Source organism: Radiomyces spectabilis (genome assembly GCF_025331425.1).
Source record: "Radiomyces spectabilis strain NRRL 2753 chromosome Unknown BYT42scaffold_6, whole genome shotgun sequence".
In the NCBI taxonomy this organism is placed as follows: Eukaryota; Fungi; Mucoromycota; class Mucoromycetes; order Mucorales; family Radiomycetaceae; genus Radiomyces; species Radiomyces spectabilis.
In genome coordinates this window covers 1,035,339-1,052,492 of record NW_026251931.1, presented here as the reverse complement: position 1 = coordinate 1,052,492, position 17,154 = coordinate 1,035,339, and the positions used below count along the sequence as shown (strand labels likewise).

Here is a 17,154-nt window from a genome sequence, read left to right as displayed (position 1 = left end):
GTTGGAAGAAATAATTCAAAGAAGCACCAACAGCTGCAAAGAAGCGCCCAATTTTCATTCGGAGCAAATGTTGAAAAAAAAAAAGCGGGTTGTCGCCGCATTAAAAAAAACAACGACTATCCGGATAGATGATCTTGTGTCGACACTCCCAAAGTAGCCATGTTATAATTCACCTTAAGACATCTCTTTTTGTGCATGCATTTGAAGCAAAAAATTTATTCTGTCCTTTTTTTTCGCTTTTCCTTTTGGGTTAGGAGAACGCCTCTTATTCGAGCATATCCAACTAGATTGAACCAATTTAATATCTGCTGTACCTGAACGATGGTGTAAAACTTGCAGTAAACGTACCAGATTGTCGGTATCCATGTAATCCGTATCCTCCTTCTCCGAACTAATCGCGGGAGCTGTCGTCGTTCCCGTGCCGCTCAAGAACTAGATATATTGCAGTGAGAACCACATTATCTGTATATTAAGGGTTCCTAGACTTACATTGTCAGCATCCTCTTTGGTCACGTTGGCGACGTCGGCATCTTTCGACTCATCCTTTGTAATTAGCGTCATATGCTGGTCTTTCATCTGCTTCCAAAAATCAAGTCGTCGCGAGTTGGGGTTGTTGATATCGCATTCAGAACGAAGTTGATACAAATGTTGATTAAACGCGCCAGCTTCATCTTCCTGTAAAGCGACGCAGCATAGAAATCGTGGTAATGATAATGTTAACATACAGCTTCAAACTAGGCTAGTAGCAAAGTTACAATTTACCTCGGCGGCGGTGGAACGCATTGTTTTCAAGCAATCCATGGCTTTGGAATAGTATTGATCGCCAAAAGAGGTGGTCACCAACGTAATAACCATCTTGCCCATCTTATCAACAGCTTTTGTTATATTGCAAGTGAGAAAGTGCACTAGTTTCTTGTAGCATGAATCATAAGTCAACCTACCTTCCGTGACCAGATCTTCGTTAGTGTTGGCAATCATGGCCTTGAAATCAGCGACAGGATTCACACTGGAAATATCGCGAACGTCTTTCTTGAGCATCGATTGCATAGCGGCATCGTAAGACGCTTGGTCTTCCACTTTAACTTTCTTGGTCTGACCGTCCACTTGCGATGAAATAATATCTTCCACTGAAGGCATACCCGCGCCTTCCTGTGGCTGCGCACCATCCCTTTCTCGTCCAGCACCGTAACCGCGCTTCTTGGCCGCTTTCACATCCACTACAAGCAGGGATATTAAGTTTTTTTTTTCTGGCATCTCGCCTCTATTCACCGGATAAACCTTACCTTTTTTGATCTTGAAGAGCTCCTTCATCTTTTCAATGTGGTCTTTATTCTTTTCTTCCAGCTCAGGCACCATACGCAGCTCTTGAGCTAATGTGGGATGTGTATCAGGCACTGGCGCGGCTTCGTTCAATGCACGCATTTTAATGGCTTCATTCAAACGCCACGGCGCCGGATTGTACGTATCTTCCGGTACAAGGTATTCTCCATGTTCACTGATATAAACGAAACGTTACACCATCTTGCGTTAATGTGCTGTATAAAGCGATGACTAGTCACCATAACTTACCCATTTTTCTGAGGCAAGTCCATCAGGCTCATGTTTTGAACAAAGGTTTCCATCGAGTCGAGCATGTCTGGGGTGGGAAGCAACGGATGATCTTCCGTAATAACTTTCCCCGAAGCCATGACGATCCGATCCAGTGAACTGTATGTAAATTGACGTATATCTTCTGCAAAAGGTACCTGTGACAAAAATCAAGTTCGTCACTCTTCAAGCGTTACTCGCTGGCAATTTTATTTTACCTGAGCAAAGTGGAGAACGTGAATATCCGGTGCATGATAAGGCATCAGCACACCTAGTTTGGGTGCAGAATTCGCCCGCGAAACGTAACGTGCTAGAGCCACGGCTTGTTTCTCGTACAAGGCATGGGATAAGGCCGCAATGGCAGTGGACGCACTCTCTTTATTGTGAGCACCCGCAGTGATCACGTAAACATTGGCCATGAGGTAATCACGGGGTAGCTGCAGAGACGGGGATCAGTGGATTATCAATCTCGAATCAACAATCTTTTTTTCTCTTGCCTGATCTGCTTTGAAGAATCCCAAAATGGTCATTCCCGGTTCCGTTTCCAGCTGCAAATACCTTTCTTCTTCTTCAGACAGTTTCAACACGGTCTTGCCATACATGTAAGCTCGTTCAAGGTCTGTTTCCGCCACTTCAGCACCTGGTTCGTCTTGTTTGCTGGTATCATTATCAGTTGATTCCTGTTGTCCTGCGCCGGATGCTGCCGGTTCGCCTTGATCGGCTTCATTATCATCGCCGTCGGCGTCCGTTCCTTTGCGACCGGTGTAGTTGGAAGGTTTTAGCTTGTATCTCCTTTCCATCGTCACTTGATGGGTGAGTTCTGAGGCCGGTAGATCTTCGGCGGTATCCGATAACGCGGACCATTTCTTGGCTGAGGGTAAGCGGTATTCATAGGTGCGAGCGTACATGAATACACTGATGGCTAAGCTTGTATCAGGGTACTGTTTGGGATCGCCCAATTGCAGAAAACCGCGAAAGGCCGGCGTCGGACGAACTTCTTTGGTGCGGAAAGCACTAGCCGTTTCGTAAGCTTCCTCCAGACTGTAAATGGCCCCTTGTTCGGTGGTTTCCACCAGTTGTTTCCACTGTTGCTCGTTTTCTTCCTGCAAAAACGCGTGGCATCCCGCTCATCAATACTGTCATCCCTTGGGCCGAATTCCAGTTACCTATCTCACACTTGCCTTTACGGACTTGTTCTCGGATTTCACCGGTGATCCAGCATCCGCACGGCTGACGATATCCAAAATGAGCAATTGGGGAAGCGACAAAGATGATTTTTTGATGCGCATTATAGGACTTACATTACGACCAGAGCGATATCGTTCGTTTTCAACATTTTGCTCACTTCGTCAAAGTCTTGCCAGTCAATAGGATGGTCAAAATCCGTGAATACAACAATTTGCTTGACGTATTTCAAATGTCGACAATGCTGCACAATGATGTGTACGCCCAGAATTAGAGCATCCAACACTATACAGTTATCCGGTCATTGTGACGATCGGAAAGCCAACTCCAACGCAACTATCGCTTACTGTCCGCGGCCGATTTCTTGGAATCAGTTGGGGTCACGTTGACCAGTTTTTTCAAGAGAGCCAAATCAGGCTGCGACATTTCGCTTAAAGTGGTGATGTGCTGGTATTGACCTGGCGTTTCCGCAGCGAGCTCGTTATCGCTGTCTACGAAAAAGGGCAAGTAATGCAATGAATGAGGTTGGGCTTTATGCACTAGTCCTGATGGTATGTGTACCTTCTGTTCCTGCTAGAATGACGCTTGTCATGTCCGTTTTGCGACCTGCCAAGACCTATGTAGCGATGAGCATGGAAGACGTGAGTCCAGGATTCGCGATAGAGGACACGATACCTTTTCTTCCAGTGAATTCTTCAGCACGTCCAAGGATTCCTGGAAAGCGTCCTTTTTATGACCTTCCAACTGAACGGCCATGGAAGGCGAGACATTAAGAATGAAAACTGTAGCTTTCTTTTGGTATGCCATGCTTGGAGAAGAGACGAAACGGACTGTCAAAGAAAGGACGCATGAAAATTGAAAATGACTGAAATTGTAAGACGTCCGCCACTAATTTGTACTGAATACATTCATTTTTTCCTTTTTCTTTTAATGACACGAAACGGGGAATATATAAACAAGTTGACAGAAATTACAAAGAAAGAGTAAGATGAGTGAAGATGAAAAGAAAGAGGTAAGAATTAAGCGAAAATGATGACAGAAAGGGAAAAAGAAAAAAGAAATAGCAATTGATCCATAATCTAATAAAAGCATGCAAAAATTCCCTCTTTTCTCTTTCTTCATTCACCAGTTTACCACAATTCTCGTCTTCTTTGTCTGTTCTTTGCAATTAATTGACGTCTGTAACCCTGTTCGCTGCTAGTATCGACAACGGCGGCGGCGTTGGTGGAGCGTTTGGTCGTAGGTGCCACGATGCTGACAAACAGATCGGAACAGTTGAATTTCTTGGCCAGTGCCTTACGGGTCCATTTGGCGGGATCTTGGTTTCTCAAACGACGCATTTCTGCAATCTGATCTTCGGTAAGATGACGTTGCTTTTCGTAGGGAGCGCGCAATGGCGGTGCGGTGGCCTGAACTTGAGGCTGGACAGGTGGTTGGCGGGTGATAAACACACTGCCATCTTTTAAGCTTTCTTCGACCACAGGAACACGAGCCGTCATTTTAAGGTTGGTGGTTTTGCTCTTAGTGGCATACGTACGTACACTGCTGGCGAATCGCTGGACAGAAGATGCAGAACGAAACATGGTGACCAGATATGTAACGTACAGGCAAAGGTTTGGTGGAAAGAAAACAAAAATCACAAATAGCAAGACGGGGGGCGAAAAAGGCACCGTCTTCCCCCCCAATTGGTGTGACAGGCAAATGGCGAACCAAGCCACTCCATGCCCATCTGAGACCCATCTGCGAGTTCTCAGCTGAGTAGGTGTTTTCTTTTTTAAGCCTGCACTGTCCAAAACGTGGGACAACGTATGTAACATGCTCTCTTATTTTATTATTCAGCGAGTTTTTATTACTATTTAGTGAGTTTTTGATGTTCTTCGACGAGTTCTTGAATGGCGGACAATTCGGGGCGACCTAATGCTGCTTTGCGTTGGTCCCAGTCAATGACAAAAGGTCGTTCTAGTAGAGCGGGATTTTTTTCCAACAGGTCGTAGGCATCGTTCCAGGAATTCACTTTATTCTTGGCTTCAGGACGCATCAATAGATCCCATGGTTTAGTAAGTTCGTCCTTGGCAGTTAAACCTAGAAAATCGGCCAACTGCTGAATCACTTGACGGGAAGGCGGGTCTTTCTGATACTGCACCACTTCTAAATGAAAACCTTCCTGCTTTCGCTGCTCTTCAAGGAAATCCAACGCGCACTTGGACTTGGAACAACGCGGATTATGAAAAATTGTCAGTCCTGACATGGTTAGTAAAGAAACAAGTAAAGGAAAACAAGAAGCGCAGGAATAAAACAAGCAAACCGACGGCTTCAAGTCAGCGCATCTCGCCTTGCCAATTTTTTAAATCTCCGCGTTTAATTTTATAAATCGCAATATCCCATGCCTGAGTGTTATTTTTGACAATCCCTTTTTCTGCAGAAGCAAAAAAAAAAAAAAAAAAAAAAAAAAAAAGTATTCAATATGACTATTGATGTGTATTGATGAAAGTTTGTATGATGAAGATGCTTTAATGGTTTTTTTGTTTGTATAACTATTGGTGGGTTCTTTTTTTTCGTTTTTAGAACAATGATGGCTACACGATGGTAGATTAAAGGGGAGAAAAGGCTTTCAAAGGTAACAGGAAAAGGGAGAAGGGGGATTAAAAAAAAAAGAGAGAAAAGCATACAATAAGTGACAAAAGTAAAACAATTATAGTAGAAAAAATTATGTACGATGGGAAATTACTAAGAACACATAAGAGTAAACTTTCGCGTTGCAGGCAAGGCGAAACCCCAGAAAAAAGGGAGAAAAATATTCATAAAAGCTCAATAATTGCGAAAATGCTTAGAGAAATAAAAAAAAAAACGTGAATGCACAAAAAGGGAAAAAGGAGAAAGGGAAACAAAGCAAAAGAATGGAACAGGGTTCAACAATGATATAAAATAGAAATAAAAAGGAAAATAATATGAAAGCCGAAGCGCAATCTAAATAATATGGTGAAAATGTATAATTAAAATGGGGAAGAAAAAGTGACTAATGATGCAAGAAAACAGAAGCAAGGGAAAAGGTAAATAAAAAGAGAACAATGGAAAAAAAAAGCTGGAGAGATGGAATATTAGGATGGAAGAGAGGATGAATGGAGACCTTTTTTTTCCTGTTGATTAGATGGTATTTAGCCATGGATGGGATAGAACTTGATAGATAGTTGGTCGTCGTTCGGGATGTTTTTCCAGCATCCAAGAAATGAGGTGGTAACATTCGGGGGACACTTGTGTCCGTGGTGGGACAAAAGAATAGTAGATTGTTGAGGGAGCGTCCTGGAAAGGTACTTCGCCAAACAGGATGGTATACAGCAGCACACCCAAAGCCCAAACTTCGGCGGGTTCTGCGCGGTAAGGCTGTTGAAGGATGATCTCTGGTGAAGCAAAAGACACGGTACCATAGAATTTGTTAAAGTACACGGGATGTTGCTGTCGCTCTTCGTGACGCGGGAGCAGGACCGTGGATCCAAAGTCAATGATTTTCACACGATACTGGTCATCGATCACGATGTTTTCATCTTTCAGGTCCCTGTGGCAGACCCCGAGTCGGTCAAGGTAGCCGACACACTCGGCGATCTGCCGAAAGATGTGGCGTCCCAGAGGTTCGTTGAAACTGCGATGATGTTCGATGCACTCGAACAAGTCGCATGACGTCCGTCGGACAAATAAACGTGGGTTGGCGTGCACGTCGATATCGGGCCATGCGCTGGTGGATGTTGACGATAGCGAAGAAGAAGAGCAGGAAGAATCATCGGATAACTGGGATAATGCAGGTGAAGGTGGAGCAGGAATCGATGCCGTGGAAGGGGAGGAGCTGGTGGTGGTGGTAGCGGCTGCGGCGGCAGCTGTCCATTGTGTACCGTGCAATTCCATGACAAGATACAGGAATGTAGTGTCTTGGTAAAAATCGATATACTGAATAATATTAGGATGGCTGACATTCTTTAGCACAAACACTTCCATGGGCACGGTACCCAGCTGCGTGTCAAACACCCATGCATGGGCAGGCACCCTGTGACGTAGAATGAATTTGACAGCGCGTTCCACACCAGTTTGACGTTCGTACGCGGACACGGCAAATCCAAACCCGCCGCTACCGAGTTCTTCACCGAGTGAATATTTGGCCGCGAAGTCCGGATGCAGAGGGTAATTAGCTAGCATGCTAGCCGCCACGGTCGGTGGTTGCTTCTCTTGAGGTGTGGTTGGTGGTGAAGGTGGCATCAGAGCCTGCGAATCCAAGGGATGAATATCGATTCGTCCAATCGTAGACGGTTTGTTGACTCCACATGGTCCATCCGAAAAAGTCGTAAATGTCATTGCGCTCAGCTCAAATTAATGGTGATGGAAGGAAAAAAAAAATAAAGCTAGTCCAAAATTAAAAGATGATAAAAAAAAATGAAGACACTTGACGTATTGAAAGAAAGAAAAAAAGAATAAAAAAAAAAGAGAAAAAAGAAATGATATTTAAAAAGAACAAAGAATGGCAGATCGTCAGGAGGAATCAAAAAAATAGAAAGTGAGAAAGAGAACTATTAAAAGAGGGGAAGGGTTGCATGGATCAGACAGGCGTTTCGGGATATTACAATTTGGAATGGGGAAAATAGATAGATGAAAAAGAAATGGCATCTCCTTAATCTGGAATGAACTACAATGAGTTGTTGTCTTGTGGGGAAAAAAAAAGAAACTGAAAAAAAGGACCCTTTTTGCTGACCTGCATTCCCTAAACTGGTCCACTCACTGGCTCATTACAAAGAACCTAATCATCCATACTGATCTATACCATGGCTGCTGAGTTCTCTTTCCCCCTCTCCTCCCTTCTTGCATGCCAAAAAGGTGAGGGTCGTGCACACGCAAGTTGATCGCCTAAATTTACCGACAGCTCACACACCTTTTTTTCAACGTCCAATGGAACCAGTCACTACTATTGAACAGATCTCATTTTTCTTTTTGTCATTTTATTCTGTATGTTTCTTTTTTGGATTGGATCGACGTTCCTCAATTAGTCACGTACCCGATGGCCGTTGCTTTCTTTATTTGTCATGGGAACCTCAACGGCCGCTCACGGATTTGTTATGGAAAAATTCCAACGGGGCAACACGATTTTGATTGCCGGTAGGCACGATCGACGGGTGAATCCGGTTTCATTTTCAGTGGATCGACTGGCACCATCGATCAGAAGAGCGTGCAAGCATGCAAACGTGCAAGCGTGGATGTATAAAAACGATATCAAAAAAAAGGGTCTCGATAGGGAACACGGAATGAGCGGGAACAGGATCGAAACGCATACTCGAATTCATTATCCATTCTTTGTCAGCTAAACCGAACTGGTCTGATCGTCCCACTTGGTTTGGACATCACAAAGGGAAAAAAAAGGGAGATGATCGTATCACAGCATGGACCTCCTTTCTCCCACTTTGGGCGTGCCATGTTGCCGTTTAGACAATGAAATAAAATAAAATGACAACTGTTTAATTCAACCACGATCTTGATCATCGCCTCCTCTCACCCATCCACTTGCTCCCTTTCTCATCGCCTCTCCCTGTCACCCGTACCTGTCCATCGTTTTCTAAAACCCTTCATGATCACTCTATTGATTCAAGTTAATCCACCATAAGCTATTTTGGGTCACTAAACGATGCTTTGTCATGTCATATTACGGAGCTGAAATGACGTGATTAAATAATACAATGAAAAAAAAGTTTTTTTTTGGGACCCACTAAATAATGAACTCCATCCATTCAAAGAAAATAAATACATAATACATGTGTATACAGTATACCAATTTGCAGGTTTTCCCGTTTTGGTGAGGTCGGGCGAATCGGCTTAATGCCGTTGACTGTATTCCCACAAGGCTTCGTAACAAAATAGGAATTGACTGGACGCTTGAACCATGGTCGAACGTTGATCTCGAAAAGCGTCCGTCACTTCGTAGACAAGGTCGAACTGGTTCTTATCCGTTTGAAAAACTGTGTCCTTTTCCCGCGTCGCTTGCGATATAAGTTCCATGCCACAATCAATTAGACAAAAGGTACCTGTCCGTCCGCATCCGGCACTGCAATGCACAATCATTGGCGGTGGTCCGGTGGCCTCGGGACGGGTATGCAGTGATTGATACTGGTTGGCCAGGCCAATCAGTTTAAATATTTGATCCGCGGTTTCCGGCACGCCGTGATCGGCCCATCCCAAGAACTGCAATTGGGTCACGGTTTGTGAAGCGAGCACGCGCGGTTGTAGCTGGTTGCCAGTTGGGGTCTGTTCGATGAATTCCACGAGAATCCGACGTACAATGCAGCAGGCATCATTATCGGTACGTTCCGGTTCTTGGTTGCGCAGTCGAATTATTTTCCGAGATGATGCATTCACACTGAACTGAGGTCCACTACCACTGGTAGGAAACTGGACTTCCACTTCCTGCGACCCCGTAGGCCAGTATCGCGCGCATTTCTCCATTCCGTTTTCTTTTTCTGCCGCCAAACAGACAATCACCCCCACATTGTTCTCCACGACCATGCGCCAAAAATCGATAATCGTTGAAGGAATCGGGCCTTGTGTAGCAATGTACCGTTTGTTTAGTTGGAATGGCGCATCGATCCAGCTCGCATTGATGTACGTGTTCGGTTCACCGAGATCCGGGCGATTGAGGATGACGCGGTTCCGATCAAAAGGAATGATATCGTAGTAACGATTCTTCTTACTCGCCAGAGGACTGCGCGCTACCTGCATGGCGTAAGGGCTCGTGCGATTCTTAATTTGCTCGAGCCGCCAACGCTGTCGTCGATTAATGAGCTGCCACTGATACGACACGAATTCCTGAATGGCCTCGGGCGCGCTGTTGAATATAGCTCCGAGCGTGCGTATGCAGGCGTTACCAATAGCAGCATGCTGATGTTTCAATTCGCTGGCCATGTTGTCACTGTACAAAAAAAAAATCAAGAAAAAGTGTGCATTTTACAGAACACACGCCCTTTGACAACGAAAAATGCAGTGTTTCCCAAAGTTTGCAAAAAGGGAAGCCACTTTGTCAAAAAAGGAAATTGCTATTTTGAGAAACCGCCATACGACATTTGGCCAACGGTTGTTGGATTTTCTTGGTGCGCGGGGGAATTGTTTCCTTGTAGCAGATCTACCAGCTTGACTGAGTGAAGGCAGTAGGCCTGGCTTATTCCATGGATTCTTCGAGGCAAATGGTTTGCATATTTCGACTTGAATTCAGGTCTGTTGCAAATCTCGTACTTTGAGGACGCGGAAAAGTGAAGCATTATTCTGCCGGCTCTCTTGTAGTGCCTTTCTTTAGAAGTAAGCAAATGGATACGATCCCTTGAGCATAAACGGGGTAAACATGGTAGTGAATTTCATGTTTGTGACTTTGGGACTATTCATAGTGGGCTCGAGTTCTAGCTCATTATCAGAGTGTTCGCTGACCGTCTAAGATGAGTACACTACGATGATCGGAGGCGAGCGTTGTATTTGCATGTTTTTATTCCTCTAAGTTTCAACCTTCGATACAAGTAAAGCACAAGTTTGGCTCTTAGGCAAACTATTGTCTGTGAAAATTTTCTGTATAAACCTTAAGCATTCGTGCCCAAGTTTCTGTACGCGGAGCCCTAGTACGAGAGACTGGAATTTATGTATTTTGTATGTCTGATAATTGGTTTATAATGAAAATAGTTAGAGATCGGCTTACCAGAAGGAAGGAATCAATTTTTTAAAAGCGGCGATGCTTAGCATTGCTGCTGTCCTCGGTCTTGCAATATGCCAATACGACCATTTACCCTACTGAAACTTCAAATGACACAAAGGCCCAGTTGGCGCAACTAACGTCACCAGTTGGGTATCTTGGAACAACCCGCAAAAGCGAATTAACTATATCCATTCTGCCACGTTCCCAATTGCTTTTTATCGTTCCGTGCTAGATGCCAGAAATCCTTGACAATTCCAGAAGTGAGTGAAAAATCGAACGGTGCCTTCATGTTTCGCTAAGAACCATCCGAATCAAACGCACAAACGACAACAATTTTTAACACAAAATGGCTCAACTTGTTATTGTGCAGAGAAGCGGAGAAGGAGAACTCAATTTTCAAGAGGAGATAACACTGGTCCTGCAGATCAATCAGTTCACGCGAAAAAACAGCACATCGCAAAAGGAGACACCAAGTTGCAGGTGCCGTTGCTGCGCTGCTGCATGTTTCAAACGTTTGCAAATCTATAACAACATTTTTAACGCAAGCAAGAATATCCTTGTTACGGACCTCCTCACAAGGCTTCGCATCGGTGAGAGTCATTGCGGTCTCCCTGTTCTGTCGCCATTGCAACATGGCGCACTGAAACTGATACCCTGGTTCCGTAGAGTAATACGTAAGCGTTTATTGTTACAGCAACACTAAGTACGTTTCAGAAATAAAACTGATACAAAGAGACAGGGCAAAGTAGGGACAAACTTCTTAGTATACAACAAGGTAAAAAGAACGTGCGTAAAGTCTGAATCATGTCGCATGAGCGTTCAACCATAGGCTTTATTGAAAGTTATAGAGTGACTGTGGTGCGCATGGGTTGCTGATGGCAGCATGAATGACATGGCGCAGTCCCCTCTTTGCATGGCTTACGCGAAAGAAGTGTGAGGCTATGAATTTCGCCAGTTTTGTTGCGAGAATCGAGCCAATGAGGTGCATTCGCGGTCAAAAACAGGGTCACAAATCGAAGGTCCGCCAAAAGATATAAAAAGAGGGCGTTTCTTCTCATCTCTTTTTTTCTTTTGTGCGCCAGTTCGGAATCAGGGGCTGCTAGGCTGGTGGTTACTGGTAATGATGAACGCTCCGGTTTTTGGTAAAGCATTCGGGGTATGGCGAAAAATCTGAAAACCATCTTCTAATGATAGGATTGGCCATCCTCTGAAGAAGATTGTTTTCGTTCCCGTTGGCTCTTCCCTTTGGGCGCCTGACTAGTCATTAGCGCGGTCATTGTGGAAGGGATGTCGGTGGGTTTGCTTTTTAATCGCAACAAAGGTAAATGAAAAAAAAAAGGCTTTTGCCTTTATTCTTTTTTTCGCAACCCTTTGTGGGTTGAATAATAAAATAAAATGAAAGTGAGCTTAATGTCCGTGTGGACGCGAACTACGCCACTTCAAAAAAAAAAAAAAAAAAGATAAATGAAAAACGCTTTGCTTAGAAGAAATACAACAGGATAGAATTTTTTTATTTTGTTTGTTGTGGAATCCGTCCTATTCAATAAATAAAGACGTCTAATGACCCTTCTCGTCCGAAAGGCCATTATCTGTATTTATCCTTTCTGCTCGTCGCAGCTCATTCTCAACTATGCCGTCCACAACACTTGTCTCTGTTCCAAGTCAAAAATCGTATTGCCGGTCGACCTTTTTTACAGTGTCCGTATGTAATGCTGCTACGGCCAGAAACAGTGGACCGGCAACGTCAAGAATCATGGGTTTACTGTACTGCTTTGAGAGCAACAAAAAATGAGAGCGATGCTTTAAGTGGATCCTCTGGTAGTGGTCCTCACAATAGCTGGCATTCTTTAGGCACATTAGCTTGCGATGAGGAACAAACATGACAAATCTGCAAGTGCTTAGCCGAGGTTTCTGATGGTCCCATTGCGCCACTCATAAAGGAATTAAACAACAGTTGACTGGGTATAATACATCCTTCAGCTTTATCGGATACGGCACCGCGTGTGAAGGTTCATCATATGCACTTGTCATAAGGGTTGTCGTTTTCACACTTTTCTGTTTTCCGCAATATGACCATCGAACTCAATATAACCATCTCGATGAGGTATCGTATGTCTCACACCATAGTTCCTTCGACAAATAAACAAGCAACCGTCGGACAGAAAAGGTGCGTGAATTCCCTAGTTGCACTGTCATTAAATTGCCATTCGTCATCGTAAAACGTCCATTAGTCCCTGTGCTTGGTTACTCTAGTGATGCCATGATAGCAAGTGAAAGTTTTTTTTTTCGATCGCTCTGAAGTATTAATACTATGTACATTGGAAAATGAGTGGGTTTTTCTGTCTAGTTCATTGCTTGAACGAGCTTGTTGATGTAATCTTCCCGATCGCCAGCATCACCACCTTCCACATAGTGTTTGAATTTGCGAGGACGCCAACTGTCTTTAGCACTGGGATTGTTCAGCTTGAACGGCCATAAAAAGTTGTTCACTTCTTTAAAATGGGTTCCAAGGGTGTAGATTTCGTGGATAATGTCTTCCACACAGATCACACCGTATTTGCCCAAGTTGTCTTGAATCAGTGCGTTATCCGAGATAGGGATACGCATACCATTCACTTTGGCGAATCCACGTTTGTAAATGAGCTCACGCACCGTCTTCAAGTTGGGCGGACCGTACGTCACATAAGGTTCGATGATTTGAAGCATTTGCGAGGTTGCCTTGTTCAGTCGCACAAACACGCCATTGTTGATTTGAAGGAGACGAAACAGTTGCAAAATCTTTTGTACTTTGGGATGGATATCGTTGATGCCCTTGATGCGAATGACGAACAGCAATTTCGGTTGAGCGGGAACATACAGATTGCCGTGACTCTTGGCTTGACGTCGTAATCGAATCTCATCCTGCTCCTTGGACCGATATTCTCGTACATACTGTTCCGCCCGCTTAAAAATAGCCTGACGCTGAATCTTTTGTGCCTAAATAACCGTAATCAAATATATCAATCGGTGAGCCATGTCTTTGCCGCAATGAGCTTCGTCACTGTTGGCTTACTTTGCGCTGAGCAGCTCGTTTTTCCGCCGCCACAGCAGCTGCCTTTTCATCTGCTTTTCGCTTTTTCAAATAGGTCTCTGGCACCAAGACCTCGGCAGCACTAGGCACAGCTAAATGTGGGTGATCATTCGCCATGCCACTGTGTCAGAAGAAAAAACTTATTGTTGGGTTGCTGCACAGTGGTTCGATTTTCTTTTTTTTGTTTTCGCTCATAGGGAATTCAAAGTCCGGTGACCAAAAGAGGGGGCCAATATTAAATGGCCAAACAAATACATTATATTCAACTTGTTTTTGGTAAAACTCGTAAGCACCGACTTAAATGATAGGTCGCATTGCACACACATACACGAACAATCACATGTAGTAAAAAGCTAGTTTGATAGGGAAATATTGCAACGATAATCGATGGTCGGTTACTTTATGGCACCATCGTCTGCACCGTGGCGGAGTGTTTGCAGTGACGATAAATCAGGTAAATCAGGTTCGTGTTTCAAACATTCCCGTTTTCCGTGACCGGGGCTTAGTGCAACAGAACGTTTACATGTCAATGCTTACGTTACAGCCATCAAATAATACCGACGGATCGTCTATGCCACCCGTTGGGATCGGGGCTGGAACGACCGATTTGGATTTTTGTTGGCACTGACCATCGAATGATAGGAGAAAAACTAAGCAAGAAAGGCGGTTTTCTTTGATCAGTCGACACAGTTGCCAAAAAGTGTTTCAAATTCATCCATGATTTGTCATAACAATGTGCATGAGTCACAATCGCATGTAAGTAAAACTCTTTTATCCGGTTTTTTTTTTCTTTTGTGACTTTTTGGCTAACACAAACCTATCTTGCCTAAGAATCTGTATTCTGGAACGCATTTTCAACTTGCCGATAACATCCATGCATTGCCCCCCCTATCATTTGATTAGTGCAACTTCTGTGCAGACATGAGGTTATCTGTTATTGTTATCTGTCACTGCTGCTCATGTTCAGTGTTCAAACACTACAGATTATCATCATGAGTCGTGATCATTTAAAAATCATTTTGACCACAAAATCGAACGACAAAAAAGAAACCAAATAAGCACCCAACTGGAAATTTGCCTCGAGATCGCATCATTTGATAAAATCAAGACACCTAGAACCATAGCAACATGATTATCTGATGGAGGACGTTGACAGTGAAATAAGAGAGAATCCTTTTTTAGCCGAAGAATCCATCTTTTTTTTTATTGTTGTTGTTGTTGTAGATGGCGTGTATTTGTGCAATCAAATCGCGGTCGTTCCGATCCACGGAAACTAGGGGTCACATTTCCTTCCGAAAAGTGTGACCTTTTTGTAAATATGCAACAGCTTTACTCGAATATTCTCATGGGAAAACAACAAACGATGGCCTGGTCCATGCTACGCTTATCTGCTTGCATTTCCCCCGCTCTTCAAACTTTGGAATCTCTGGAATCTGACTGAGCTCGGACAACAGGAAAGAGAGAGGCCCTGTCTTTTTAAAACAGTATGGTGGTGGTACCCTGATATTTGTTTCCTTCCATTAAATCTTCCAATTTGCTGCCATGGATTTCATCGAAAGCACAAGCTCTTCTGGATGACAAAGAAACACATGCAGTTCTTTGTCTGATTCTCAGTCAAATGGAATAACCAGATCGGCGATCCCTCGATAACACGATTCGATTGAACTTGTGAAGAAGATGAGGAGGCAGAGGTCCATCATTGTTAACAGAATCAGATTGTGTTACACTACGTTGAACGCGCGGGAAAGGGCTCGTTGCAGCTTTTTTTTCAATATGGTTGAATAAAGTAAGGCAGGTAACTCAAAAAGCATGTAATCGAATCTCCGCTTATAGCAAGGTGTGTGCACACCTGTGGGGTTTCCGCACAAGTCAAGTTTGCCATATATAAATAATTCAGGCGACCATTCTTTTTTTCTTTTTCTTTTGGTTTCCTTTTTGTTATTTTTTTTTTTTTGTTCTTTCTTTTCTTCATTATTTTTTCGTAGTGCACGTTGCATTTGAAACGTCAAGATTTGATGAAAGCTCATATTTGCGTCGATTACCTGTCTTACGACTGGACCGCGCCTGAACTCGTCCGTGCCCACCGCGAAATACATTGCCAGATGGCCGCCACCACGATGAAACGCAAACTGTCTCAGTCTGTCCCACCTATCAACACTCGAACCAAACAGAACAAACTTGTTCGATTGCAAAATGCGCTCTGGAGACAAATGGCACGGACGTGCACACCACACCTAAGCAAGGACAATCCAATGGTCGATCCATCCGTAGTCAACTGGTATAGTACTCACAACCAAACAATACCACAGCATGTGGTTTATGGATCCCTTTAGTGACATGGATATACTGAATACTCACATTCTAGGCAAAAAGAATCGGATATTACATGTAAGCAAACAGATAGTCAATAGATGGACATGAAAACCTAGCTCAATGAGAGATAAATTCTCAAGTTCTCCTTTGTTCCTTTTGCTGATAATGTTTTCTTTCTCAGGGTTATTTGGGCCGTTGTTTTCTGATGATCCTCCTCCTTCGTTGTCGATCCAGTCGTCGCATGCTGGCCAATCCGGGCTAAAGTCTGCACTGAAAAAGCGCAAATTGTTGTCAACTTCCCATTCGCTCGATGACCATCTGGATTTGATGCTTCCACTGGATACCAATCATCACGCGATCTTTGAACAACCAGAATATCGGCCGTGGTCTAAATGCTCTTCAGATCCTGGCACGGCTTCTTCCAGCGGCGTGCGTTTCAATCCTAAAATCACCCGGTTCAAGTATTTACCAGAGTTGCCCGTGTCGGAGCCCTTTGAACAGAGCGAGCTGGATCACTCGAAACCGTATTTCCGAAAACATCACGAAGACGCTCCACCAGAAGAAGCATTATGGACTCTTTTGTGGTATTTGAAGGACTCTACCGTACACTACATCGCCAATCAAGCCCACTATCGCTGGCTCGTCAACCTGCCGTTATTAGCCATGGCTTCCATGTCACTCATCAAATCCATCACCTCCTTCACCACCACCTGGTTCATCGCTTCACTCATCTGGGCCATAAAACGGTCCTTGCACCTCCAAAAACGGGATAAAAAGCATAATCTAATCGCATATGATCGGGTCGCTCCCTCATCTGATAATTTGTTATGCGTAAAATAGTACGTGCCACAAACAACCCTGCTAACCATCTCTGCTCTCTCCTCTCTATCTCTATCTCTGTCCCTCGCCCTTGTTTCCGGTTTTTCCTTCTTTATTTTTCAACGCATGCATATCACTCATTGTTATTTTGTATAAAGTCCATACTTTACATTCCCAAGCAATTCATCAGTTCATCTTTAAAGAACCTTAAAGAGTACCATCAAATGTCCTCCAATCATTGTTTATCTGGAACTCCGGGGTCATTCATCGACGGTGAGAGCGAAAGTTCAATCACCTCATTTCTGTAAGAATGGAATTCAAGCCATTTGTTTAAGCATACCATAGCTGTGTGTTGTGGCGACTGTAAAATTATCATCTGACAATAAAACTTTCGATCATCTACTGGGCATGATAACAAGACCATATATGTTTATCTGTATTACAATGGCTAATGTTAGATGGTAAAGGTCTGATT

At 43.8% G+C, this 17,154-nt stretch overlaps 7 protein-coding genes across 7 annotated transcripts; 1 reads left to right on the top strand and 6 right to left on the bottom strand.

Annotated features, from left to right (window-relative positions):
- Positions 1 to 215: 215 nt before the first annotated feature.
- Positions 216 to 3,648, bottom strand: BYT42DRAFT_327038 (SPOC like C-terminal domain-containing protein). Its single transcript, XM_051563047.1, has 13 exons — positions 3,334 to 3,648; positions 3,120 to 3,263; positions 2,889 to 3,057; positions 2,769 to 2,817; positions 2,085 to 2,690; positions 1,806 to 2,024; positions 1,570 to 1,745; positions 1,284 to 1,495; positions 942 to 1,217; positions 763 to 875; positions 490 to 684; positions 349 to 432; positions 216 to 283 (listed from the first exon to the last, which is right to left on the bottom strand). Exons 1-13 carry the CDS (start codon positions 3,362 to 3,364, stop codon positions 266 to 268), a joined length of 2,292 nt encoding a protein of 763 aa, XP_051423786.1. The 5' UTR covers positions 3,365 to 3,648; the 3' UTR covers positions 216 to 265.
- Position 3,649: 1 nt separating this feature from the next.
- On the bottom strand, positions 3,650 to 4,526 carry BYT42DRAFT_326924 (mitochondrial ribosomal protein subunit L20-domain-containing protein). The gene has a single exon (XM_051563045.1). The coding sequence runs from the start codon at positions 4,353 to 4,355 to the stop codon at positions 3,903 to 3,905; it is 453 nt and encodes a 150-aa protein (XP_051423785.1). The 5' UTR covers positions 4,356 to 4,526; the 3' UTR covers positions 3,650 to 3,902.
- Positions 4,527 to 4,543: 17 nt separating this feature from the next.
- On the bottom strand, positions 4,544 to 5,194 carry BYT42DRAFT_568777 (thioredoxin-like protein). The gene has a single exon (XM_051568215.1). It carries the CDS (start codon positions 5,018 to 5,020, stop codon positions 4,625 to 4,627), a length of 396 nt encoding a protein of 131 aa, XP_051423784.1. The 5' UTR covers positions 5,021 to 5,194; the 3' UTR covers positions 4,544 to 4,624.
- A 722-nt stretch (positions 5,195 to 5,916) lies between these two features.
- BYT42DRAFT_495842 (kinase-like domain-containing protein) lies at positions 5,917 to 6,957 on the bottom strand (the record flags this gene model as incomplete). Its single annotated transcript, XM_051564383.1, has 1 exon — positions 5,917 to 6,957. One exon carries the CDS (start codon positions 6,955 to 6,957, stop codon positions 5,917 to 5,919), a length of 1,041 nt encoding a protein of 346 aa, XP_051423783.1.
- A 1,662-nt stretch (positions 6,958 to 8,619) lies between these two features.
- BYT42DRAFT_495619 (protein-tyrosine phosphatase-like protein) lies at positions 8,620 to 9,519 on the bottom strand (the record flags this gene model as incomplete). The annotated part of the gene is made up of 1 exon (XM_051564372.1): positions 8,620 to 9,519. One exon carries the CDS (start codon positions 9,517 to 9,519, stop codon positions 8,620 to 8,622), a length of 900 nt encoding a protein of 299 aa, XP_051423782.1.
- A 3,301-nt stretch (positions 9,520 to 12,820) lies between these two features.
- On the bottom strand, positions 12,821 to 14,669 carry BYT42DRAFT_593537 (ribosomal protein L30, ferredoxin-like fold domain-containing protein; the record flags this gene model as incomplete). Its single annotated transcript, XM_051570708.1, has 3 exons — positions 12,821 to 13,453; positions 13,530 to 13,639; positions 14,660 to 14,669. The coding sequence occupies 3 exons, from the start codon at positions 14,667 to 14,669 to the stop codon at positions 12,821 to 12,823; spliced, it is 753 nt and encodes a 250-aa protein (XP_051423781.1).
- Positions 14,670 to 15,466: 797 nt separating this feature from the next.
- On the top strand, positions 15,467 to 16,570 carry BYT42DRAFT_326631 (uncharacterized protein). Its single transcript, XM_051563044.1, has 4 exons — positions 15,467 to 15,825; positions 15,913 to 15,935; positions 16,042 to 16,081; positions 16,374 to 16,570. Exons 1-4 carry the CDS (start codon positions 15,563 to 15,565, stop codon positions 16,450 to 16,452), a joined length of 405 nt encoding a protein of 134 aa, XP_051423780.1. The 5' UTR covers positions 15,467 to 15,562; the 3' UTR covers positions 16,453 to 16,570.
- Positions 16,571 to 17,154: the final 584 nt, after the last annotated feature.